Consider the following 22,854-nt stretch of genomic DNA (forward strand, 5'->3'; position numbering starts at 1 on the left):
CTGCTATACTGGTGAATGCTGTTGTATTGACAGTGTACACTATGTTGCTGCACCGATTGTTTTCACTGCCATGCTTAGAGTGTTAATGCACTGCATGCTAGTTGGAGTTTAGCGTTAAGCTGGCAGACTGGAAGACAAAGCTATGGTTGTTTTAATTAAATGCACAATGTTGTATTCTTCCTGTGTTTATGTTTAGCGTTAGAAGGAATGCCAATGAACATCTTGAAGCCTCTTTTATTAAGAGTTGTTTACTATTTGCCCAAGTGCTTCTATTGTCAAGTGAGTTGAGCTCATTGCCACAGCTGATATTTTTATTTTATTTTCTGCTCATGACTCTGTTTTTGTTTCGATTAAATTTGGTTTTGTTTCATACTTTATGGTCATGGTTCTGTTCTGTTTGTGACCAACAGGTGGCAATGGAGGGCTTGTTCTCCAGCGTCGCACCTGCTGGTCATCATGCCATTAGCTTTTTCTGTTATAAGGACTGCCACGCCGACCCCTCGGTGTTAGCTTGTTGTGTTGCTGCCATGTTTTTTTTTGTTTGTTTGTTTCCGTTGCTGTTAACATTGTTTTGTTTTTCATATAGATGTGTTACGTTCTAGTGCGTTTTCAGGTCTTTGTTTGTGTTATTAATTTAGGTTGTTCAGTATGCCCCGGTATGTTTTGTTCATACGTTTGGTTCAGTACACCCTGCTTCTCCTGCCTCATTGCTTCTTTGGTCCATTACCATTATCATCGCACAACATTTTTTTTTTCCAATTCAAAAAATGCATATATACAGTATATATATTTGGTTTATGGTTTTTGAAAGGTCATTTTGACGTTTAATGCTTAGCGATTAAAGATAACGTTGACATATTGCTCATCTGTCTGATCTTTGACTGGGATTATCTCCATAGCAGCATGCTTTGAAAGCACAAATCGTGATTCTGAAATTGAAGTGGAGTTGGATTTTTACACGACAGAAATGCTCCAACCCCACAGAAAGCAAGATCATTGCGTCCACAGTTGTTATGCAGCGCACATTGTGTGCAATGCACAGAAGTATTTAATGACTGTGTTGGCAAAGGCTGCTGGACCATATGACAGAATGTAACATGGCATGCTGATCAAGTGACTCATTTAAACACTGAAAAAAAGCTGGAGAACATTCAGCCATTTTACAATAAACTGAGATTCGTAATGAAGGCAACAAGAAATACGAAAAGAGCTGAAGGGACTGTCAGTGCAGTGGATTTCCTGTATAACCCGGCATGTCATTTCCAACTCACATCAAAGCACACTGCCAACATTCATGTGGACTCTCCTCAAGCTATTTTCGGAGTCTGGAGTGTGTGAACCATAATGCACAGGGGCGGTTGGAGGGGACGGGGAAGTGGGACAAGTGTTTTTTTCCACCCCATGTTTTACACATCATTTATTCATGGCTGTTCTTTTTGTTGTTGTTGTTTATTTCAGGCAAGTTTCAACTTTCCGCATCATCAAAACGAGCTGCAGCTCACCACGAAGCACAGAACGCTGTCTTCACCGACAACACTGCACACACATCCACATTTTGGCATTATAGCATTGTGATCAAGCACAATACTCGCTTCTTGTGGTTTCTAAAGGCCGTGTCAGGCAAAGATGGCTCTCTCCATTAACTCCAAAGGGATGCTGCTGCAGTTTTAACCCATAGGCGCTGTTTTTTATAAAAGCTTCTTTGAGCGCTTGTGTATGTAATGTCAGTGTGCGGGTTTAAAACAGAGTTGCCTCCAAATACCCCAGTCGGCTTAGCTCCCCGTGCGATGCACTGCCCTCAGTTTCGTACGCATGCTCAACCATAATGCTGAAAAGAGTGAATAACTCACCAGATCGCTGCACCTCATCGGGACATTGAACAAAAATGTGTAGCACATTCAATGTGATCTACACAATAAACTACGGCTACACATTTTTGTTTGCCTGCACTGTTAATCAATTGCTAAATAAAAGTAATGTAAGGAGAGTCCCTAGAAACCATGCAAATATGCATCGCGTGTGTTCTGAACAATTTGGGGATGACAGAAAGCAATCTGATCGGACACCCAGTGAGTGCACTGACACAACAAATCTATTGCAGCAGAATAAGGTTCGATGATATTATCATTTATTTTCTTGGGCTGAGAAAATAAATGAGAAGAAAAAGGTCGTCAACTCAAAAGAACCTCATTTTGCTGTGCACAATAAAAAGGGGAAACATGATTCGCCCTCAACATTTACATATGATGTTGTGGATCCCTGACAAGCCTCGGTAGATCACTCACCTCCACATGTTGACAAGTCTGAATCAGTTTCCCCATTAGCGACTCCAGCTCGTTGTTCCTCTTGATCAGATTACTCAGGTTTGAATCCAAGGCTTGCTGGAGAAAAAGGCATCAAGTTGACATGAATGAGAAGGCGCCCACACAACAAAAACAATGGCAAAGCCTCCAACAAAAGCAAAGCAGTCGAGCCACGAGACAAGTAAGTTTTGAGGTATCCTCTGGTGCTTCTTCACAAAACAAAACAGGCACAACTGATGATCCTTTAGTTCTGTAAGGGAAGGTCATGCTACATTTTGAGATAGAAAAGCACCCCAGCGTGTCTCCAAGTGTATTTCCATACCTCTGCGCGTGGGTGATAACCCTCATCTCTGCACTGCCTCCTCATCTTGTCCCGTTCGAGCCTGAGAGACAATCCTGCCCTAGCTGAGGATGTGAGTGGGACAGCCACTCCACTGAGCACCAAGCCATGCGCAAACCCGGCCAAGCGGCAAATTGGGCATCAAAAGCTTTTTTCCTCTGCGATGAGAGCATGCAGCACTTGCGGCTAATAAACCGGCAAACAGGTGACAGCAAGTCATCCCCATTCGACTCCCTCATTTCTCTTGTATTCATATACGGTATATACTGTATGTGTGTGTGTGTATGTATATATATGACTCGTTGTCAGAAAGGGCACACGCTGTCTCCTTTATTTCCAAGAGTTTCACCGAAATGCCAAATTAAGCCTGCTTAAGATCATACTCCTTTTTCCATCTCGAATGAATCCAAGATGAGTGTTAATGTGGTGTTTTTATTTCCTCAAAAAGCTACATCTGGCCGCATGCTATCCCAACACAGAAAGAGCATGAATTGGATAGTTGTTTTTTTTTTTAAGTTCGAACTGATAATATCACATTCGCCAAGCTTTATCAAGTAGTTCCTCTGTGTAGATCAGTTTTAATTTGAAATTCCCAGTCAACACAGCACAAGACTTAAGGGATTTGCGTAGTTTGTGTTTATGGGTGAGCCTCGTCGTGGCACAGAGAGCTTAAAGGATGGCCTTAATACGATGCTGGCACACAAAAGCAAAAAGAGCACAAATGTCTTCTTCGGAAGCCTATGACAGGTTTGCATCCTACCTTGTCATTGTGTGCTTTGTGTGTCACTGCAAGCAAGTATTGATGAACATTATGCGGCTTACCTCATAGGTCCTTAACCACCATTCGGTGAAATATAATCGATATATTGCCTCTTTGCTGTCTGGTTATGCACATGCGTGCGCATAAACGCGTGCATATGTTCACGCTCACGTGTGCACCGTATGCATGCTAAAGCAGATGAACTGTACTTCTTTTTTGTACAGTGATAATTGATCAAATTATGCTGGCAACACTAAAGGGCACCTGGTTACAGATTGTTGAATAACACAATAAAGCTGGCAGGGGAAACCTGTGTGCTGGCACAGCAGCTCCCATCTTTTATCCCAGAGGTTTTTCCTCACTCTCGCCCACCATCCGGGATTTTTCCGAGCGCCTGTGGGTAATTTCATCGAGGAAAAGGGATGGGTATTCCAACACTAACCCCGATGGCTCTTATCAGACTTTCACTTAAAAAGGAAACTATCATAGTCATCTAGTATTCTTTCATTTTGTGTGTGTGTGTGTGTCCGTGTGTGTGTGTGTGTGTGTGTGTGTGTGTGTGTGTGTGTGTGTGTGTGTGTGTGTGTGTGTGTGCGTGCGCGCACATGCGTGCGTATGTGAGCAAAAGAGCGAGGATGAGACACATTGGAGGATCTCAAGTTCACAGCACACCAGAGCAAAAAGTAAACACCGTCAAATAGTCACAACATCTTTTCATAGTCCAATTGGAAGCAAACAAAATCCAAGTGTGAGGATATTTTTAACTTTTACACTGTTTGCTGACATGTGGTATCAAGTCCGGCAAAGTGTTGACGGGCAAAAAGATCACATGCATGTTGTCTTGCGGGAAATGTTCCACGGAAATAAATTCATTTTCAGATGAATGGATGTGAGTGTGCAGACTGTGGGTTCAGTTTCCCATTCAGTGGTGGCGTGAATGTGACTGCGAACGCTGGTCTCCGTGCTTGGTGATTAATTGGCAATCAGTCCAAGGTGCAGGCTTTAGGGCAAAGCTTTTCCCGTAGGTGGGTGAGCGAATGAGAGGGTGACAATACTTTGAACCTCCAGATTATCTGCCTTGCTTGTAAATGAGTTCAATCAGCTCTTGGAATGGCAATTGCATCCTTTCCAAATAGACACATTGAATGCGTAGCTCCTCTCCAACAAAGACAGCAGCACACTGATAGAGTATAGTCACGCTCAATTAAGCCCAGCAAACACCCAGCGGGTGATCGGCACTCATTAACCTGCAACCTCATTGAAAATGGCCATGTCTCTCCGTTCATTAAGCGACCCCATACGCGCGCCCGTTGTGGCACCGTATGCATGGCTCTGTGCACGCAGCCCGCACACCAGCGTGGCTCCGTCATCATGCTAATTGCATCAAGCAACTCCACAGGTGTAATCGCCGTGAAATGATACCGTCTCACCTGTTCATTCGGAGTCAATTCCTTCTCAAAACGTGGTCATTCAAGCAAAAAGAGTACCGTCTATTTTTGTCTTTAGTACTTATCTTAAACGCAATGATCCGGTCTGTCTTAAGTGTTTCTAAAATTGAAAGTCTCTCGTCGGGTGTGACATGGGAGAGAGAGTGCCATGTGCTCCAAATACATCGGCCAAAAATAAATCAACTCAGAAGAATACTGTTGGTAAATATGGCACAGCTTGTCAGAGCAAAACCGAGATAGTTTTCCTCTGAGGGCATTTTTTGCAACCATCTTTCCTCTTCCGACCCTAATTTGTTTGTTTGTTTGTAGTCTTGAAAAGTTGCACATACAGACAACAACAGTGTCAAAAACAATCCATCTTGACACCGGGTAGTTGTGCGATGTCGAATTGTAAAGAAACACGATATTCACCAATGTACACCTTGTCTTCCAGGCTACTATACAAGCTAGATTGGAATGCTCTGCCGGAGGGTCTGCTTGAGTTCAAGATTTGGCACTGCGTAGGTTGCAGTAAGTTTAAATTTTACTGGATAAATGAAACAGACATTTGCTATCTTGACAAGCACAAATGCAATAACAGTGCTGTTACTGTTCTTATTTTTTGGTTGTGTTTCCCAGACAACAGTGACACTGTTATTTCCAAATGTGTCATTCCTAAATGGGTTCCAAAATGCAGTCCTTACTGAAATAAATAGGCATTGTCAGCTTAATGCTGTCATGTAAACCAGTGATTCGGTCATTAGCGTGCAATCACAGATCAACCTGTGTGTGTGTGTGCTAGAGGAAGTTATTCAATGTCACAAACTTGGGGGGGGGGGGGAATATTTATTTCTTACAAATAATGTATATTTCGGTATAAATCGGATAGGCAAAACAATTAAATGCCCTTCCACTCGATTGCAGTTCATCTGTGTATAAACTTTTTGTGACTGTGATTTTTGTTTCGTGGCATGCTGTGAGATTTCTATTTTCCCCACGTGTAAAATATGGACCTTGGCTCGGTGAAGTTTGGAGAACAGTGATTTAAATAACTCCACCTCTTTGGCCTCAATCCATCGCAGGTAGAGCCAAATTTAAAAAAAAACATTGAAATCACTCACCCTGAGTTTTTCGAAGCGCTCACTCAGTGCAGCCACCTGGTGGTCTCTGTGCCTTCCCACCAGTTTGCAGAGGGAGCAGATGAGCTGGTCATCCGTTACGCAGTACATATTGACTTTCTCCTCCTCGTGCTCCAAGCATTGGAGCCCTCGCAGGTGGGAGCCTGGCATGGGCTCAATGAGCCGATGTCCAGTAAATGGCTTCTTGTTGGGGTGAGTGGCCCTGAGGCACTCCTCGCAGTACGACACTTCACATGTCACGCACGTCTTAACTGCCTCCTGTGGCGGATCCTGCTCGCAGAACTGGCACTTGACCGGTTCCAGAGGGGTGCCTGGGCTTGACATGGCGACGCTGACGGGGACTAGGGCCAGCCGCTGACTTTCTTCTTCACCAGGCGAGTTGGGCCCGCTTTGGGGGGCAGGCAGGGGCAGCGGCAAAGGAAGCCCACCTGAAGATGAGGCCTGCTGAACTCTGTCGATGATGTTCTGCAAGGTCACGTTTCTCTTGAGTCCTTCAAGGCCACGTTCAGGACTCAAGGAGATGACATATCTGCACGTGGGACACTGGAAGGCGCTGATACTTTGAACCGATTCGTTGGTGGCACAGTGCGAGACAAGGATGCGGTGAGCACAGCCAAAACATAAACTGTGGGCACAGGGGAGCAGCAGTGGGTCCTCAAAGAGCTCCAAGCAGATTGGGCAGGTCAGCTCTGACTCCAGAGTGTCCATCCTGTTCAGGGGAAACCAGGCGGGATGAGGTGCAATGTCAGCAAAATCCAGGGGAACCACTCAAATATCTGTGGGCGAGAGACAAATCAGTTAAAAAGGGGCGCGGGGGGGGCGGGGGGTGCAACTGTCAGCAGTAATGGTGTGGGTCAAACAACTGATGAGACGTAAAGAAATGCAAATTGTTTTTATCAACTTGTTCATGAGAGTCAAGGAAACTCTTCTGATCGAACATGCATTAATGCCTTGTGGCCTCTTGGTGGCAGCAGAATCAAGCTTGAGTAGAACACTGCCACCACTACCTCTTCAAAAGACCCCTTGCACTGACGGAGGCGAACACTGTACATACACCAAATTAAAAAAATAATAATAGAGAAATATGCGGAAAACAAACTGATCCACCACCCGAGAAAATTTAAATGAATAAATTCAACACACCGTGTTTTTCAGTGTACACACTCTTTTACAGGCACACTTTCTCTGATTGTATTTATTTATTCTTAAAATGATGAATTTTACATTAAATGACTGCTATATGTTCACTGAACACCAAAATAGATGTATTTTCAAATATTTAATGTTTTAATCCTAATTTAGGATGAGGGCCAAATTTGACCCTTAGGGATTTAAGGGTAGCATTTGAGTAGCAGCATTTATAGGGGACAAATTTGACCCTGTGACTTCTCCAGGGTTAAAATTCCCTCGAGGAGTGATTCCCAGCTCGGGTGCCATGGCAAAACATCCACATTGATCATTTGTCAGAAAATTATGACCGTCGTATTAATAGTGCATACTGGATACCTATCTGCCGTATGTCAGCGACATCGTAAACGGCACAATACAGTAGTTGAATGAGCTTCCATCATAAAGGATGGCAGTCTTGCGTGTACAGTATATCAGCTTCGCGTTCACTGGAACAGGCACACATTTTGCACGGAGCTATTAAATGTGTGACTGACTTATGCATGTTGACACTAAAGCGTTGTCTAGCGATGCACGGCTTCTTTGACACCAGGCTGAAAACACGTCAGGTAGCTGAGCGTTGAAATAAATTTGAAAACCCCGTGAAAAGGGTTTTGCTCTCTGTTGCCTTTTGGGGGGTGGAAATGCATCGGACATGCACTGTGACACAAGAGGTAACAGCATGAAAAGAAGCACAAGACATAGAAGTTGGAAAACGGAGCTCAAGAAGGGACTGACTGCTTTGAGTGCAAATACTCAAGCTGAATTAATTATGAGCAATTGTCTTGTTTTTTTCTCTGTAACTTCTATCTTGACTTTTCGTTCAGGATGACTCGTTTAGTAAAATTGTCATGCCTAAACAAGAAACTCTTTCTCTGCCACATTCCAAATACTTTCATATCTTTGTATCCTTTTCTTTTTTCATCCTTAAACGTGCAAAAGTGGAACAGATGTCACACATCAAAGCTTTCAGTTTTCTTTTGCTGTTTTCTTTCACAAAGTACGGGGCTGCTTCTATTTGCATTTCTAATCACGATCCTCTGTAATCGTAAAAGGATGGATATTTTTCTTGATCTTTTCATTGGAATGATTAAAAACAATGACTTGGAAGTGAGAAGTCCAAAAGTTGTTTTACTGGAAAAAAAAATACTTTGGGAGGGGCGGGCGCCCACCATTTGGCGAGCCGCTGTGGCATAACCGAGAAGTAGGTCATCCCTGCTGACCTGGCGCACATAATCAGACCCCAGTGTGCGTGCGTGTGTGTGTCACTCGGGATGCTGCAAACACACAAATATGGCAAACAGGCCCAGAAGGCACATGGCAGCTTTCAGGCTGAAGATGAACCTGCATTAAGATGCCTTTCACATTCTCACATTTAAAGTACATTACAGGTCCCCAAATCTTTGTCTAGGTTGTAAGTTGATAGTGTTTACTATTAAAGTGAACTGACATCTGCCCACCAAGTTCTCACCGTTGTTTTGGTACTTGACAGCTAGGTCGGGTTTGTTTTGCAGTGCTTGGACCTGCATCATTTCTTTGATTACTATATTTTTTTCGTGATCTTAGTGTTCTGCATTTTAGTGTGTATTATACAGTATGCATACTTCACACATCATGTAGTAAAGTCCACTCAAGTTTTTTCAAAGTGAACAACAGTAAAGTCAATAGTGCCAAAATAACCAGCATAGTGTTAATTAGTAGAATTACTAAGTAATATTGTTTCAGAAATACTACGGTTTTTTTGAGACATAATGAGCTGGTAACTCTATGCTCTATAAAACTGAAACCGGTTTGTATTATATCTGGCAAGTACTGTAGGTTGCTCTCCTTCATTTTTGTTTGGAGGATTTGACAACTACCAAACTAACATCACAACGGACAACACAATGCACAAATTATAAGCAAACGTCTCATTCCTCCAACCTTTTACTCGTCACATACAATGTCGCAGTTGCAAGAAATATGTACACAAAAGGTAAGCAAGCCTTTGAGAAATTAGTCTCTTTTTGAGAAGAACACATGCAATTGAGGTAAAATAAGGGCTTCAGAAGAAACCATAAAATTTCTCAGGGATGAAAACTCAACTCAGCGTCTTTCAAATTGACCATGACCTCACCAATCAACAACTTGGAGGATTTATGAATGAGACGTAACGTTAGCAAAGTGGTGGATCATTCATGAAACAATGACATTCTGTCATTTTTAGCACAAAGTCAGAGGCACAATACCAACGCCACACTTCCTATTTTGCCATACGCTTCCATGCTCAGAAAAATAGAAAGCATGTGATAAATTTTGCAGTGCAGACATCGCTGCCTAATCTGGGCCAAAGTGGCAGGGCTCATAGCTAAGTGATGTCAAATATCTTAACCTACTTCCTTTTCTCCTTCCTTCTCCACTTCCTGTTCCTCTCTGTGAAACAGTGTAAGCCAGTGTCTGAGTATTCAGCACACACCCACTCACGCGCACGTGCCGCCTTTGTGTAATTCCAGACACCAAATTGATCCATAATCCGTTCCCACCCACACTGGACTGTGACCAATCACAGCCTTTCATACTGTGAGATGGATTTGCAAGTCCGGAGTATGATCGAGGTTGACGTTTGTGTTTTCGTATGCATGTTGCTTAAATGATCCAAATTAGATGTGACGGTGTTTGCCAAATTACATGTGACACTAAGAGGAAATAAAGGAAGGGAATGTGAACAAGGTTCGTGTTGATGACTTGATGGGAGACAGAGAGAGATGCTGATGTTGGGGTGCATTGTTTCTCCAGCATTAGACCTCAGCCACAAAAATGTTGATTGGGTGTGACAAGCACTTCCCGGTCACTTCAACGAAGATGTCTGTAAGACTAGAATACTGCAGCTGCATTCAAAATGTTGTTCGTCTCGGACTGTGTCAACCAATACTGAGTATTTGTTGTCTCATATCTCAGCAGATTTTAGGAAAGTGGTCAGGCCTGTCAAATCTTTTGCGCAGCATCACATTTAAATGAACTTGTGTTTGGCCACTGTTGTTGAGTTATTTTGGTTAAAGTCTTGACTTACCGGTAACTGTCAAGCTTTGCTTGAAGGCGGAGGGATACTTCATTTCAGTTTATTTGTGCATCATCTGTTTTAAGGTCATCACCATAGTTGAAAACATTTTGTGTCATCTTCGATCTTTGATTTGTGATCGTACAATGAAACTCCTCTACAATGAAACCTACATGGGCGAAAATGCCCCCTCGTGTGAAAAAATCTTCATGCACCTTCATTAACACCGTTCCCATTTTCCTGCTCCCCCCCCCCCATACAAGAAAAATACCCCTGTTGCATTATACGAAATCTTTTTTTTCTCTGCTCTTGCCTCGCGACGAGATTCACTACAACAAAGTCTAATCCAACAGCGACCTCTACTGCTTCGTTCGGAAACGGCAACAGGAACCACCACACTGGTTTATACATGCGCAGTAGTCCTGGAAATATTTGTTATTGTTAGTTTCAGACGCAGCAAGAACGTTGCATTGCTAAAATGGCTCCAACACAGACCTTTGGATGTCAAGCAGCTAAGACAAGAAGATCTCTGATGTTGGAAGAGAGGGTAAAAGTAATCAAAATGAAAGACGGAGGAAGTAAAATAAAAGGCATTATCCAAGAAATTGATGTAAGTGAAAGTGAATGCTGATCGTAAATTTATTCCTACACTGACAATATGAAGTGTCAAAAAAGTGTATGCTCATACGTATGCACTATTGGAATAAAAATAAAGAGTACACATACGTTTGTGTATGCGTGTACACATACGTTTGTGTGTGTGTGTGTGTGTGTGTTTACATCTGAGATCAGATTTGCTAGAGTGAAAAACCCCCTTTGTGAAAATTTTCTTGCTGCAAACATGATTTCCTTGAAGAGGAATTTCACTGTAGTATCATGTTTGCAAGATAATGTGTGTTGAAAATGAGCAGAGTGGTGTTTTTCAAGGCGTTTCTGTTGGTCAGAAATGACTGTGATTTTGAACGGACCATTTTCCCATTGAGAATAAAATACATAAATGTTTTATAATATTGACTTGTTGACTTTGAAACTTAGCTTGTAGCCGACGTGTGCACATTTTGAGCATGACGTCTCTGATCCACTGGTTAAAGGACACTTTGATTCTCTCCTCTTTCATCTCAAACTGCTTCAAACAACAAAGTGTGTGACGGAAAAGTGGTTAGGACTGCACGACTGTCCGTGTTTTATGTTATGTGTTGTGTTTATTATTTTACTTTATGTTAACTGTTTTGTAAAGCGCTTTGTTACAGCTGCCGCTGTTGTGAAAGCGCTATATAAATCAGCATGTATTGTATTGTATTGTATTATAATATATGAAATTCTTAATTTGAGAAGTTAAACAGTTTGTTCTCGATATGTGGGCTTCTTGTGGTCACCGTGTCTCTTCATTGAGTTGACTTCATTGAAATGCAGCTGGCCAGTGCAATCTGAGGCGGCCACAGCGATACAATACAACATCAAGGTGACGGCCGAGTATCCCTGGCGGAAAACTTTTCCACCTCCACGATGACCCCTGGCAACCTCTCGGCATGCGAGCACTCTAAAGCGGTGAGCAGTGTGAACAAAGGCATTTTCCCCGGCTGGTTCTCAGTGTGTCCTCTAATTTTTGTTAAATCCATCTACATGGCGACAATGCATGGCCTTGCACCTGCCAGAAGGGACTGGCCAATGTGTGTGTACTTTATGTGCACCTATGTCACTTTTCTCAATTTTATTTCACCAGACGGTTGCACAAAATAAAATGATCTGGATCCAAAAATCAGTGATGGAAGTGCCCCTCAGACAGAATTGCTGCAGCAATCGTGATCGCTTTGCGATTGCTTGGGTCAACCTTAGCTCATGTTGGTCTTCCTCAGCTTGCCTGTTTTGGTTTGCGTCATATTTGAAGTCAGTTGGTGAACTTGTTTCGTAACGTGCGTGGTGCAATTGGCAAGACAGAGTTCAAAATGGCTTATGTGGTGTTGGTCAATACCTCCACACCGGATTAAAAAAAAATTCATATATATATATGAAATATTTTTATTTATTAGGTTTTCCTCAGCTTGCTTTCAGTTAACTCTGTAAACATGTTTTGTAAAATATGCACTGCATCTCACAAGACAGAACTCGTGCTCCGTCAGTCACTGTCTGATTTTTTCTTCTCTCATCTGCTTGTTTCTCATTTGGCTTTGCCTGTAGCAATAAATGTGGCGCTTTTGAAAAAAAATACACTTTATTATTTCCCTGTCTGCCATCTTTGGATGTTTGTATGAATCACATAATTAAATACATCATAAAAACAAGTCCTATAATTGGTTCTTTTCCTTTTATGGTCATTTGAATTTAAATTTTGAGGCTGTTCTGCAAATAGTCTTCAACTATCGCACCACCTGACTTACAGGTATACATTTCAATTTCGGGCCTAGTGTATTTGTTTAAGGTTCCCCCATTTGCAGTGAAACTACATTAAGTTCCGGTTTATGCCCGGCCCACTCCAAATACAGATACGGGTACCGATATTTTGATGGGTGAATACAGATAATGGCGTACTTGTTCATCCCGCATCACCATGACTTTGCAAGCCGCCAAAAGTGAGTGTGGTTAGGGTCACAACTTTGATATGAGTGTACCGGTACCTTTTCTCTTTTTTGACTGAAGCCTTCCGCAGTGCTGTTCATAACCAGACAAGGAATTTCTTAATTTTTCAAAAAGAACTTTGTAGTTCAGAAATCCTACTATTTGTAATCAAACCATTAGAAAGCAGTTGTGCAGGAAAAGGCTTCACAATACTATCTTGGCTAAATTTATCTTCAATGTATTAAACACCAGCTTCAGGGCCAGTCTGACAGCTGGGATGCTTTTCCCCGGCGCCCTTGACAATGGCACAGAAACATGTCATGCATGGGAAACAGGAAACAGCAACGACAACATGGGCGCTATATTGGTCACAGACAAACGTCGCAACAAACACGCCAGCCCTCCGTCTCCAAGCCACGTTTCATCTCACACCATCTCCATGGTCCATATCACACCGTTGTGTATTTCCTTGTTGACCCATGACCTGAGCAGGTTGAGGCGGTGGGGTCGGCCCAGCTGTTACACACATGCCTCAGTACACACAAAACACGTGCAAACACGCAGGGGTTGCTTTCCTTGCTTCCGTGCACCTACTCTTATTTTTTTTATATCCAGAGACGCAGCTTGAAGGGTAGGAAAAATAAAATGTTTAATGAGCATTCTCAGACTTCCTTTTTAACATTCATTCATCCATTCATCTTCCGAGCCGCTTGATCCTCATTAGGGTCGCGGGGGGTGCTGGAGCCTATCCCAGCGGTCTTCGGGCAGTAGGCGGGGGACACCCTGAATCGGTTGCCAGCCGATCGCAGGGCACACAGAAACGAACAACCATTCACACTCACACTCACACCTAGAGACAATTTAGAGTGTTCAATCAGCCTGCCACGCATGTTTTTGGAATGTGGGAGGAAACCGGAGCACTCGGAGAAAACCCACGCTGGCCCGGGGAGAACATGCAAACTCCACTCCACTCCCGGTACCTCTGCACTGTGAAGCCGACGTGCTAACCATTGGACTACCGGGCCGCCCCCTTTTTAACATCCATCCAGGTAATGTCTACTATCATTCGGCGGGGCCTTCACGCATGAGGGAAAAACACAGTTGATCAGTAAAAATGTGTCACACAAGAGCACAAAACCACCGTGCCCTAAGTTCTCTCCAAAATGATGCACACATCAAAGTCAGTGTAAAGTTCAATTTACCGCCGCTGCTTTTGAGAGATGAACAACCCCAAGAGTGCCTCTTGGACACAGATGGCCCTGCAGCGTTGATTGGTTGGACCCTATGATCGGCAACCCTGTCATTATCATTCCAGTACTGCTGGCATGAGCTGCGTCTACCCTTCATTCTTATGGTGCCTGAGCCAAAATTCACTACCATATGGACAAATGGATTGCTAAACATCAATTTCATTTCATCACCACCTCGGCTTTTGAGCTAGATTCATCATTTCCCCCTTAGACATAAAGCCAAGACATTTTGGACATTTGTATGCTTCCAACTGTGTGGCAACAGTTGGGGGCAGGCCCTTGTCTGTTCCAGGATGACCGTTCCCCGGTCCACAAAACTACCGGTACATCCATAAAGGCTTTCTTTGACTGATCGAGTGGGCGAGAACTCGAGAGCTGACCTCTGACTCGTAAAACGCCTTTGGGATGAACTTGAACAGAAACCGCCAGCCAACATCCGTGGCTTTTGACCCTACAAGAGTTCCTCAGGATGAATGAAGAAAACTACCCCTCCAGACATCCTCAAAAGTCATTCCAAAAGACTCAAAGCTGTTTGAGCTACCAAGAGGGGATTGAAACTATGTATTTTCCTTCGCTTTCTCCTTCCGGTCGGTGGTTTGAGATGCTGTGATATTTTTTATCTGTAAAGCCAGGATTTCCCTGGTGACTTCCAGCCTAGAATAAACTAAGAGCAGAACAGGAAAAAAAAATGGCAGAAAAAAAATAAGCCCAAAAATAAACAACGGCCTGTCTTCCTCTCCCCTACCTTCTGCTTACCTTCCACATGGTTAAAATCCCATCATCCAAAAGCAAACTGAAAAAAAGAGAACAAGAGAACTTAAGGTAGGCTATCTTTAGTTCTATCTCCTCGTGTGGACACAGCAGGATCGGACGGGGCAAAAATAAGTCTCCAGGAACCAAAAGAAGAGTCGGCGAAGATGTGGCCACGGCTCTGTCGCTATGTCATCACCTCATGACATACTTCCTACCCTGCTTGTGCAAGCCAGTGCATCCCGACACTGGCGAGAAAGAGAGATAGGGAGGGAATGAGAGAGAGAGAGCTCAGGCTCAAAGTGCAACGCCTCCATCCCTCCTCCTCCCACCCTACTTTCCTATTCAAATCTGCCAGTGGGCTGCCCTGCCTCTAAATAGGCCAATCACTTGACCACTCAGGGTGGAGCCCAAGACAGCTCTATGAGTTCCTGTCACATCTGTCAGAGGCAAGCATGCCATTCATATGTGTGGGCCATTGTACCCTTACGCATACTGAGCCTCACATGCGCATGTGTGTCTCTTTTGATGTACGTCCAAGCAGTCAAACTCGCAACGCTGCAAAGTTTGACAGATCCTTATAAAGAATTCACCTGATGTAATTTCCATGAAGTTACATTAGAAATGCAGCTGTTTTCGGAGATGGGGGGGGGGGACATTCTTCACATGTCCCTGAAGAAAAGAAACTTTGATTAATTTCCACGTTGTAAACCTTTAATTGCCCAGACACATACTGTAGTACCATAACTGCAAACACCACCCTGAATGTTTAGCATTCACTTGGCTCATACGACCAACGAGTTTGGGCTTTGTTGAAGAAAAGCAGCAAAACAACAAGAGCACAACTCCATTTTTAGTAACTATAAAGTGTATCCGATAAACTTTGAGAGGGCTGATTAGTTCCAGACAAAATAAACCACAGGAATGATGACCAATGCTCAATTCATTGTGTACACAGGAATATGATAAGTATGAATATCCAATGTATACTACAATTGTGTGTGCTTGTGTATTATGCTTTGACATGTTCCTCAAAGGACTTCTGGCGCACACCCAGCTGGGTGTTGCTGCTTACAAATGAAAGATAAAACAATTGAGCGCATCCATTGGAACATCTCATCTCATCTCATCTTCCGTACCGCTTGATCCTCACTAGGGTCGCGGGGGGTGCTGGAGCCCATCCCAGCCGTCTCCGGGCAGTAGGCGGGGGACACCCTGAATCGGTTGCCAGCCAATTGCAGGGCACATATAGACGAACAACCATCCACGCTCACACCTAGGGACAATTTAGAGTGTTCAATCAGCCTGCCATGCAAATTTATGGAATGTGGGAGGAAACCGGAGCACCCGGAGAAAACCCACGCAGGCCCGGGGAGAACATGCAAACTCCACACAGGGAGGCCGGAGCTGGAATCAAACCCGGTACCACTGCACTGTGAAGCCGACGTGCTAACCACTGGACTACCGGGCCGCCCTCCATTGGAACATGAACCTGACATCTACTTCAAAAATGATGATTATATTTCAGTGTATATCCATCCATCCATTTTTTAATCCTCTTATCCTCACAAGGGTCATGTGTGTGCTGGAGCCTATCCCAGCTGGCTTCCAGCAGTGGGCTGGGTACACCCTGAACTGGTTGCCAGTCAATTGAAAGGCACACGTAGACCAACAACCATCCGCACTCACACTCTACTTAAGGCCAATTTCGAGTGTTCCATTAACCTGCCATGGATGTTTTTAGAATGTGGGCGTAAACTGTAAAACCAGGGACGAGAAGAACATGCAAACTCCACACAGGAATTCCGTAGCCGGAATCGAACCACGCACCTCTGCACTGTGGGGCCGACCTGCTAACCACTCGACCAGCGAGCATATGTCGAGTAAATTCAACACTCCATTCACACAAACTTTAATGGTCAAAAGTAATTTTCTTTGAAATTGAAATACTACAATTGTAAAGGATGTAACTCAATTCGATGTTCATTTCAACATGTGACATTAAACTCTGCAGTCCTTTCAATTCTCTGTGGCTGTTTTGAAGAAAAGTTAGCTGAGCTCTTCTGAATTTGGGAAAATGGGCCCCCTCTGCCAGTTCCATGAGGTCTCCCTTTCAAGCAACCAGGAATGAGTGGAATGTGGCGGATTGTAGCTGGGTGATACCAGTCACAGTTATGAACCATTCTCGGGTCGTGACCTGAGATTGACAGATTGCATACCTCGCAATTGACAACTGAAATGAACTTTATGGCGAGCAAAAACTTTAACCTGCAAGACAAAACAAATGTGAGGGAACTGTCGTTCAACCCTTGAGCACTGCATCCACAACCCCGCAAAAATAGCTTTGGGGGTGCGGTCAACTTTGCACTGCATGGCATTCTGACGGACTCTCTGTTCGCACTCTTGCAAGTATGTGTTCTGCATCTCTGTGTGGTGCATGTGCAACAAAAGGAGCAGATCTCGGAGATCTCTGCCTTGTCCGTGCATTGTGATCGTGTGATGCTGTTAGTGTGACATTGTCATTTGTTGCCTCAAACGGAAAATGCTCCGTGTGAGTTCCACGATGCAACTGTCTGTAAACTGCAACCAGTTTACACGAATGACCTAGCTTTGAAAAGTTGTTTTTTTTCCCCCTGACTTGTAAAGTGGGGCTATGAATAAATTATATGAGAATGTCAGGCTCTTCGACCGCGCCTCCTTTCGCTTGAGCAGGGCAGTGAAGGTATTGCAATGCGATAGTAATGTGCCCGGGCTAACCTTGCAGTTTGGGGTGGGGGTGTGGGGGGGCATTTAAGAGCTCACTTTTACCCATGACAGAGGTTGTAACGTAAAAAGTAAAGACCTCCAAATATAAAGCCCTGTATTCGCTTTGTCCATTAGATGAATCATAGAGGAGCTGTAGTTGGCAAAGTTTAACCTGTGGCATTAATCAAACTACATTCATATTTTATAAAGAGAGAAAGGTGGCAGGGTGCAGCCTCCAGTACAACACAGCCATTAATTATAAACTGAATAAATGATGCGCCCGCTGGGCAGCTGGCAGACTAACTGTTAGCATTCAGCCTCATAGTCGACAGGAACCGGGTTCAAATCTCAGATCAGGCACTCCTGTGTGTTGTCTGCCACCATTTTCAAAACATAGGAACTCCAGGTTAATCAAAGACTCTAAATTGTCCATTGGTGTGAACGTGCATGTAAATACAATGGCACCTCAAGATCCGAATGCTCCTTTAAATATACAATTCGAGATTTACACAAAATGCTTCAAGAAAAAGATTTCTATTTCCATCTTTGAAGTACAAAAAGACTATGCTAGCGGACGGATCTATGTTATGTTTCTCCTCACGCTGCATAGCCATCATTGGTTACATGCATAAGGGATTACTGTAATCTGAAAACTAGTGACATAGCTCTGCGATCGGTATCAGAATGGTTTTGAATGCAGCCAAGCAAGAAGAGATGTCAGGAGGCTGAGCTGGTAGGGCTGGACCTGCTCAAGGGAACCAAGACACTAGCATCTGTCCAATAACTGTCTGCCATTTTTATAATGGTCTTATAATCGCCTCAAACAGACAATACGGAACCCCCCGCCCATCCCTCCCCACCCCCGCTAATATACACTGGCCCATAAGTAAAATCAATAAATCTCCATGGTACTTATTGTTCATCTGTTGCGACTTGCCATGGTAAGATCATTCAGGACACTGAGGTTCTTGTGGAATGACCAGCTGATGTAAACAATCTACTTTCACATTGATATTCATCAATCATCTATTATCTGAACAGCGTTGTCCTCACATTGTGTTGCTAGAATTAATCTGTATCTGTCAGAAAAAAATATGCTTTTGTTTGTTTTAAGGTAAAAATTTGCTCGTGCGGAGTTTTTGACTATGTGAAAAACTCCGCACGAGCAAATTTAGAGATGTATTGTCGTGATTCATTTGCACCTGTCTTCTCTGCAGGCGGCGTAGGCTTCAGTTTCCAATCAGTGAAGGTGTACATCAAGGATGCGCAACTGGGGACCACACAGTAGATTGGCCCATGGATTAATGTAAAAATAATGATAAATGCTTTTGCTTTTTGAAGTGGAAAGGGTTTTTTTTAGATCAACCACCCCAATCTACAGCAGCAAAAATTGAAGGGGAAGTATTGTATGCACAAAATAAATGTTTCAGAAAAAGAACTGCAATATCAAATATAAAATATAGATATAGGCATACTGTATATGTGCTCGTGTAGGTTTCCATCAGGTACTCCCACCTTCGAAAAACATTCCTTGAAGGCACTAAATTGTGCAGAGGTTTGAATGTGAATGTTAGGTGTTTGTATGTGCCCTCAAGGTAAGCGGTGTAGAGAATGGCTGGATCGATGAACTGGCTTGTATACTGATACTGCAAAAGCAATTCGGAGCACTAAACTAGACATACGTTCCTTGAATCCAACACGTGATAAAACAATGTTACAAAACTGCTTGTTTGTTGACCTGGGCTGCCGCTTTGGGGAGCATCTCTCCTAAGCCGAAGAAATCTGCACATCGATCCACTTGCGCTCAAATGCCAAATGTTGACTCCAACTTTTGACTAATCAAAGAGCAAACTAACAGGGGCAACACCGTGTGAGCCGAGCAGCGGGGCAGATCAATTCCCTGCTAAGCTGCTAAGGACTTTGTTTGTAACATGGGAACAATTATGGCGACTTATCCTCCGTTAGCAGTGCAGTCTTAATTGTTGTAGGGAATCAGGAATGTGGGACCTTTGAACGAGAGCCTTTTCAGCACGACTGGAGCAGAGGTGATTGCTCTAAGACTGCAAGGGAAGCTCAGCTTCCCCTAAAATGTCCAAAAATAAGTGATCAAATATATGTACAGTATGTACATACAATTGTGTGTACATGTCATTGACTAAATATGCGCTACAAGGCAGTCAACTTCTGTTCCGAATCACAGCTTCTTACTTCTGGTTACGACGCGACTCTCTTCTCTTTCATTCCCGCAGCTTCACTGTGCTTTAAACTGTGTGGACGCTGAGCGTCTACAGCTGGGCATCTCGAGAGTAGTAGTAATGCTGGTTTTGTCCCGCCCATCGGACGCTCAGCGTCTCTGGCAGTCTACGGACAGTGGGCGTTTATGGGCTGACCTGGATGCTGAGCTTTGCTGCATGATGATTGGATGATCTGTCTGAGGCTGAATCTCTTTTTGATTGACAGTGAAATGAGCCAATCACCGATCTTGTCGGCATCCGTGGGAGCATTTTTCAATTCTCATTCTGTTCTGAGTTGAACTGCAGACTTCTTCTAATCACCTTAGCGACACTCTCTTTGTTGAAAATGACTAGTGACAAATTAATCTTTTATTTCTGGTGGGTTTTATTGTAGTTGCTTGTGTTCACAGACTGACTTATATCACCCCAGTTAAAACCCTGGAAAAGACGCCTTGTTGGCATGACAGGGTCAAAGATCATTTTCTTGAAAAGGAACGGAGAGTAGAATTCACATATAAATAAACAGACACGTTTTATGATGTGGCCCGAAATTTAGCTTCCCCTACTTGACAGACCAGCATCCGCCACTGGTCTGGAGATAATATTTTTCAAAGAAATTATACACCTGAACAAATCATACAAAAGACACTTGCCTTCACATTTGTGTCTTCTATAAAACGTTTCCAGAATGGCATACATATTTACGCCTTCTACAAGGCAAACCATAGAGCTCGCTATCAATTTTCTATTTCACGTTACCAAGAGGCTCATATGAACCCCAAACTCAATTTTCCACCAAGCAGTACGAGCAGTATGGGTGTTTGTTATAAAGGGTCACTAAAACTAAACGACGCAACCACAATGCAGGAGACAATATTAAATGAATCATGCCCTCCACAATGTGGACAGATTGTTCATAATATTTGTGGCCCAGACACAAGCTTCCAAGGACATGTAACATGAGGAAGGCCTTGCTGTGTGGTTTCTTGGCACTTCTTTTCTGCAGCAATAATGAGAACAGAAAAGGGTACTTGATGAGTTCAAAGATTATCTCAGAGCTTAAGTGCATTGGTTCTCTCACCCTTTGTCCTGCTGCTGATTAGTGCCATGTCTGGTCACTTGTAGAACCAATGCTCTTATTCATGTAGCTCAATGCCCACAGGGCATGTAAATAGAAGATATCACCTGTGTTAAAGCTTCATTTGTAATTACAATGCACCCTACACTCCCCCCCCCCTTTATTCAAACTCATTTTAGTGAGGTGGAAAGGAGCCAGAGTTCTCTTCTTAAAAGACTGAAATTTGAATGCCAAGCTCTTGAATCTCCAGCCGAGAATGGCAGTCTTTGAGGAGGACTTTGGCAAGGTATGAAAAGGATTGAACCCACCAGCAGTCTCGGCTGCCAAAGCCCCCAAAGCTTCAAAAACCTCCCTGGGCTCCAAATATGGCAAGACCTGCGTTTGACAGCAAACACAAAATTGGCATTTTGTAAATCCAAAATGCATTTGAATTGTCAATAATCCTACAAGTGTTTTGTGCACCCTCTCTCTCAATGAACAGTGTTTGATGCATTTTAGTCACGAGTCACAGCAACTTATTTAAACTTAAGATAGTGTCAGGATTGGTCTTCAGCAGTGTCACATTACAGTGCAAAAATATCCTTCTTCACTTATATTCATAAGCCGAAGTATTTTGTGAAATGGGACTGTCATTTTGGAATTATTCTTGCTGTACCTCAGCCTCTCTGATGCCCAGTAAAAGTAAAACACACACACACACACACACACACACACACATACACACACACACACACACACACACACACATACTTACAGCAACATGTACAGCTTTCCCCAGGTTTTCATTATTGATAGCAGTGTACATTCACTGTTTGTATTATTTATGGACAATGTCAGGTGTAGTTCCCATCAGATAGCCGCACCTTCTAACACATGAAGCTTGCTTGTGTGGAAAAAAAAAAACAGGGTGAGAAAAACTAATTTCTGTCTTGGGTGAAACGCAACACAGACTTGGTTTCTTGACCACATTCTTTCAGCAAATTTCAATGAATTCCACTTTATTTAAATCAACAGGGATGCCTGTGCTTCATGTTAGCTTGTCCAATTTGGAATCCTCTTAAAGCTGTGGGCTCATTTAAAAGAAAAGCTGGCAAACAGACCATGGAGCTACTTGCAACATTCAGCTAAATAGCTGGAACTTCAGCATACATCGTAGAAAACTTGGTCATTCTCAGTTGCTTGAACTATGTGAGCAAAAAAAAAGTTGATCACACTTGACGCGCATCGAAGTTCAACCCAATGCTGGGAACAATGACAGCGGGATGCTCATGCGTTCAAATGTAATGCTCGAACTGCATGCTGCAACAAAGCCTCCTCCATCCTGCTGATGAATGACAGCACATGTGACTCTCGCTCCATTGGCTCTAATGAAATGCTGACAATGAAAATGACTTAAACAACAAAGGACCACTTACATTGAAGAGCTTCTCATGGTCCACCAACACAAAAGAAAGAGAGGCATGCAGTCGTGTTGTCTGGAGACGCAGTAGTGTGCGAGCTTCAATAAGGAGATGGTGAGCTGGAAGGAGAGGAGTCGTTCATCCACACATCCAGTTTACGCACAAATCTAAACGTTGAGGACCTATTCTTGCTCATCTCCTGTTCAGAGCATTGCCTACACTTGCTCCCGCCTCCCCTTCAAGCCTTCGGGTTTTGCTTGTCATGTGTTCAGGCTCGGGCAAGCGTGAAGCGGGCGGGTGCATCCGGCCCTGCGAGTGCTTTGTCTAACATTTAAGCTTCCATTTCGTCAAACATTCAGCTTCTTTGGTCCCTCCTATGTCCTGGATGAAGGATAGCACCACCTTGCATTTTCGTGTTTTAGTGAACAAGACTCTATTTGGAATATTTTACTTTTTAACAGCTTGTGCACAAAGAGTTGAACCTTTGAAATGGGTTAGCTTAACTCAGTGGTTCTCAATTATTTTCTGTCATACCCCCCCCCCCCCGCCTCAACCCCCCCCCCCCCCCCCCAAGGCGGCGCCAGGACAGATCATGAATGTGTACAGTATGTAAATGTGAAGCGTTTGGGCACCATATGGTGTTGATATAGCGCTCCATTTACCATTTT

The 22,854-nt window shown here is 43.5% G+C and overlaps 1 protein-coding gene across 2 annotated transcripts in view; it reads right to left on the minus strand.

The window, feature by feature from the left end:
* The window catches only part of LOC127592157 (E3 ubiquitin-protein ligase Midline-1-like), a 29,735-nt gene extending 7,315 nt beyond the window's left edge, over positions 1-22,420 (minus strand). The window contains exons 1-3 of one of the 2 annotated variants that reach the window (XM_052052684.1): positions 22,202-22,420; positions 5,952-6,745; positions 2,286-2,381 (exon numbers count right to left, since the gene is read on the minus strand). In XM_052052684.1, the coding sequence (XP_051908644.1) occupies positions 2,286-2,381; positions 5,952-6,677 (822 nt within the window). In that variant the 5' untranslated portion in view covers positions 6,678-6,745; positions 22,202-22,420. Of the gene's footprint in view, positions 1-2,285; positions 2,382-5,951; positions 6,746-14,735; positions 14,999-22,201 lie in introns of those variants that run through there. The other variant, XM_052052674.1, reaches the window with a different exon arrangement.
* Positions 22,421-22,854: the final 434 nt, after the last annotated feature.

The sequence above is a fragment of the Hippocampus zosterae genome, chromosome 2 (assembly GCF_025434085.1).
Source record: "Hippocampus zosterae strain Florida chromosome 2, ASM2543408v3, whole genome shotgun sequence".
Lineage (NCBI taxonomy): Eukaryota > Metazoa > Chordata > Actinopteri > Syngnathiformes > Syngnathidae > Hippocampus > Hippocampus zosterae.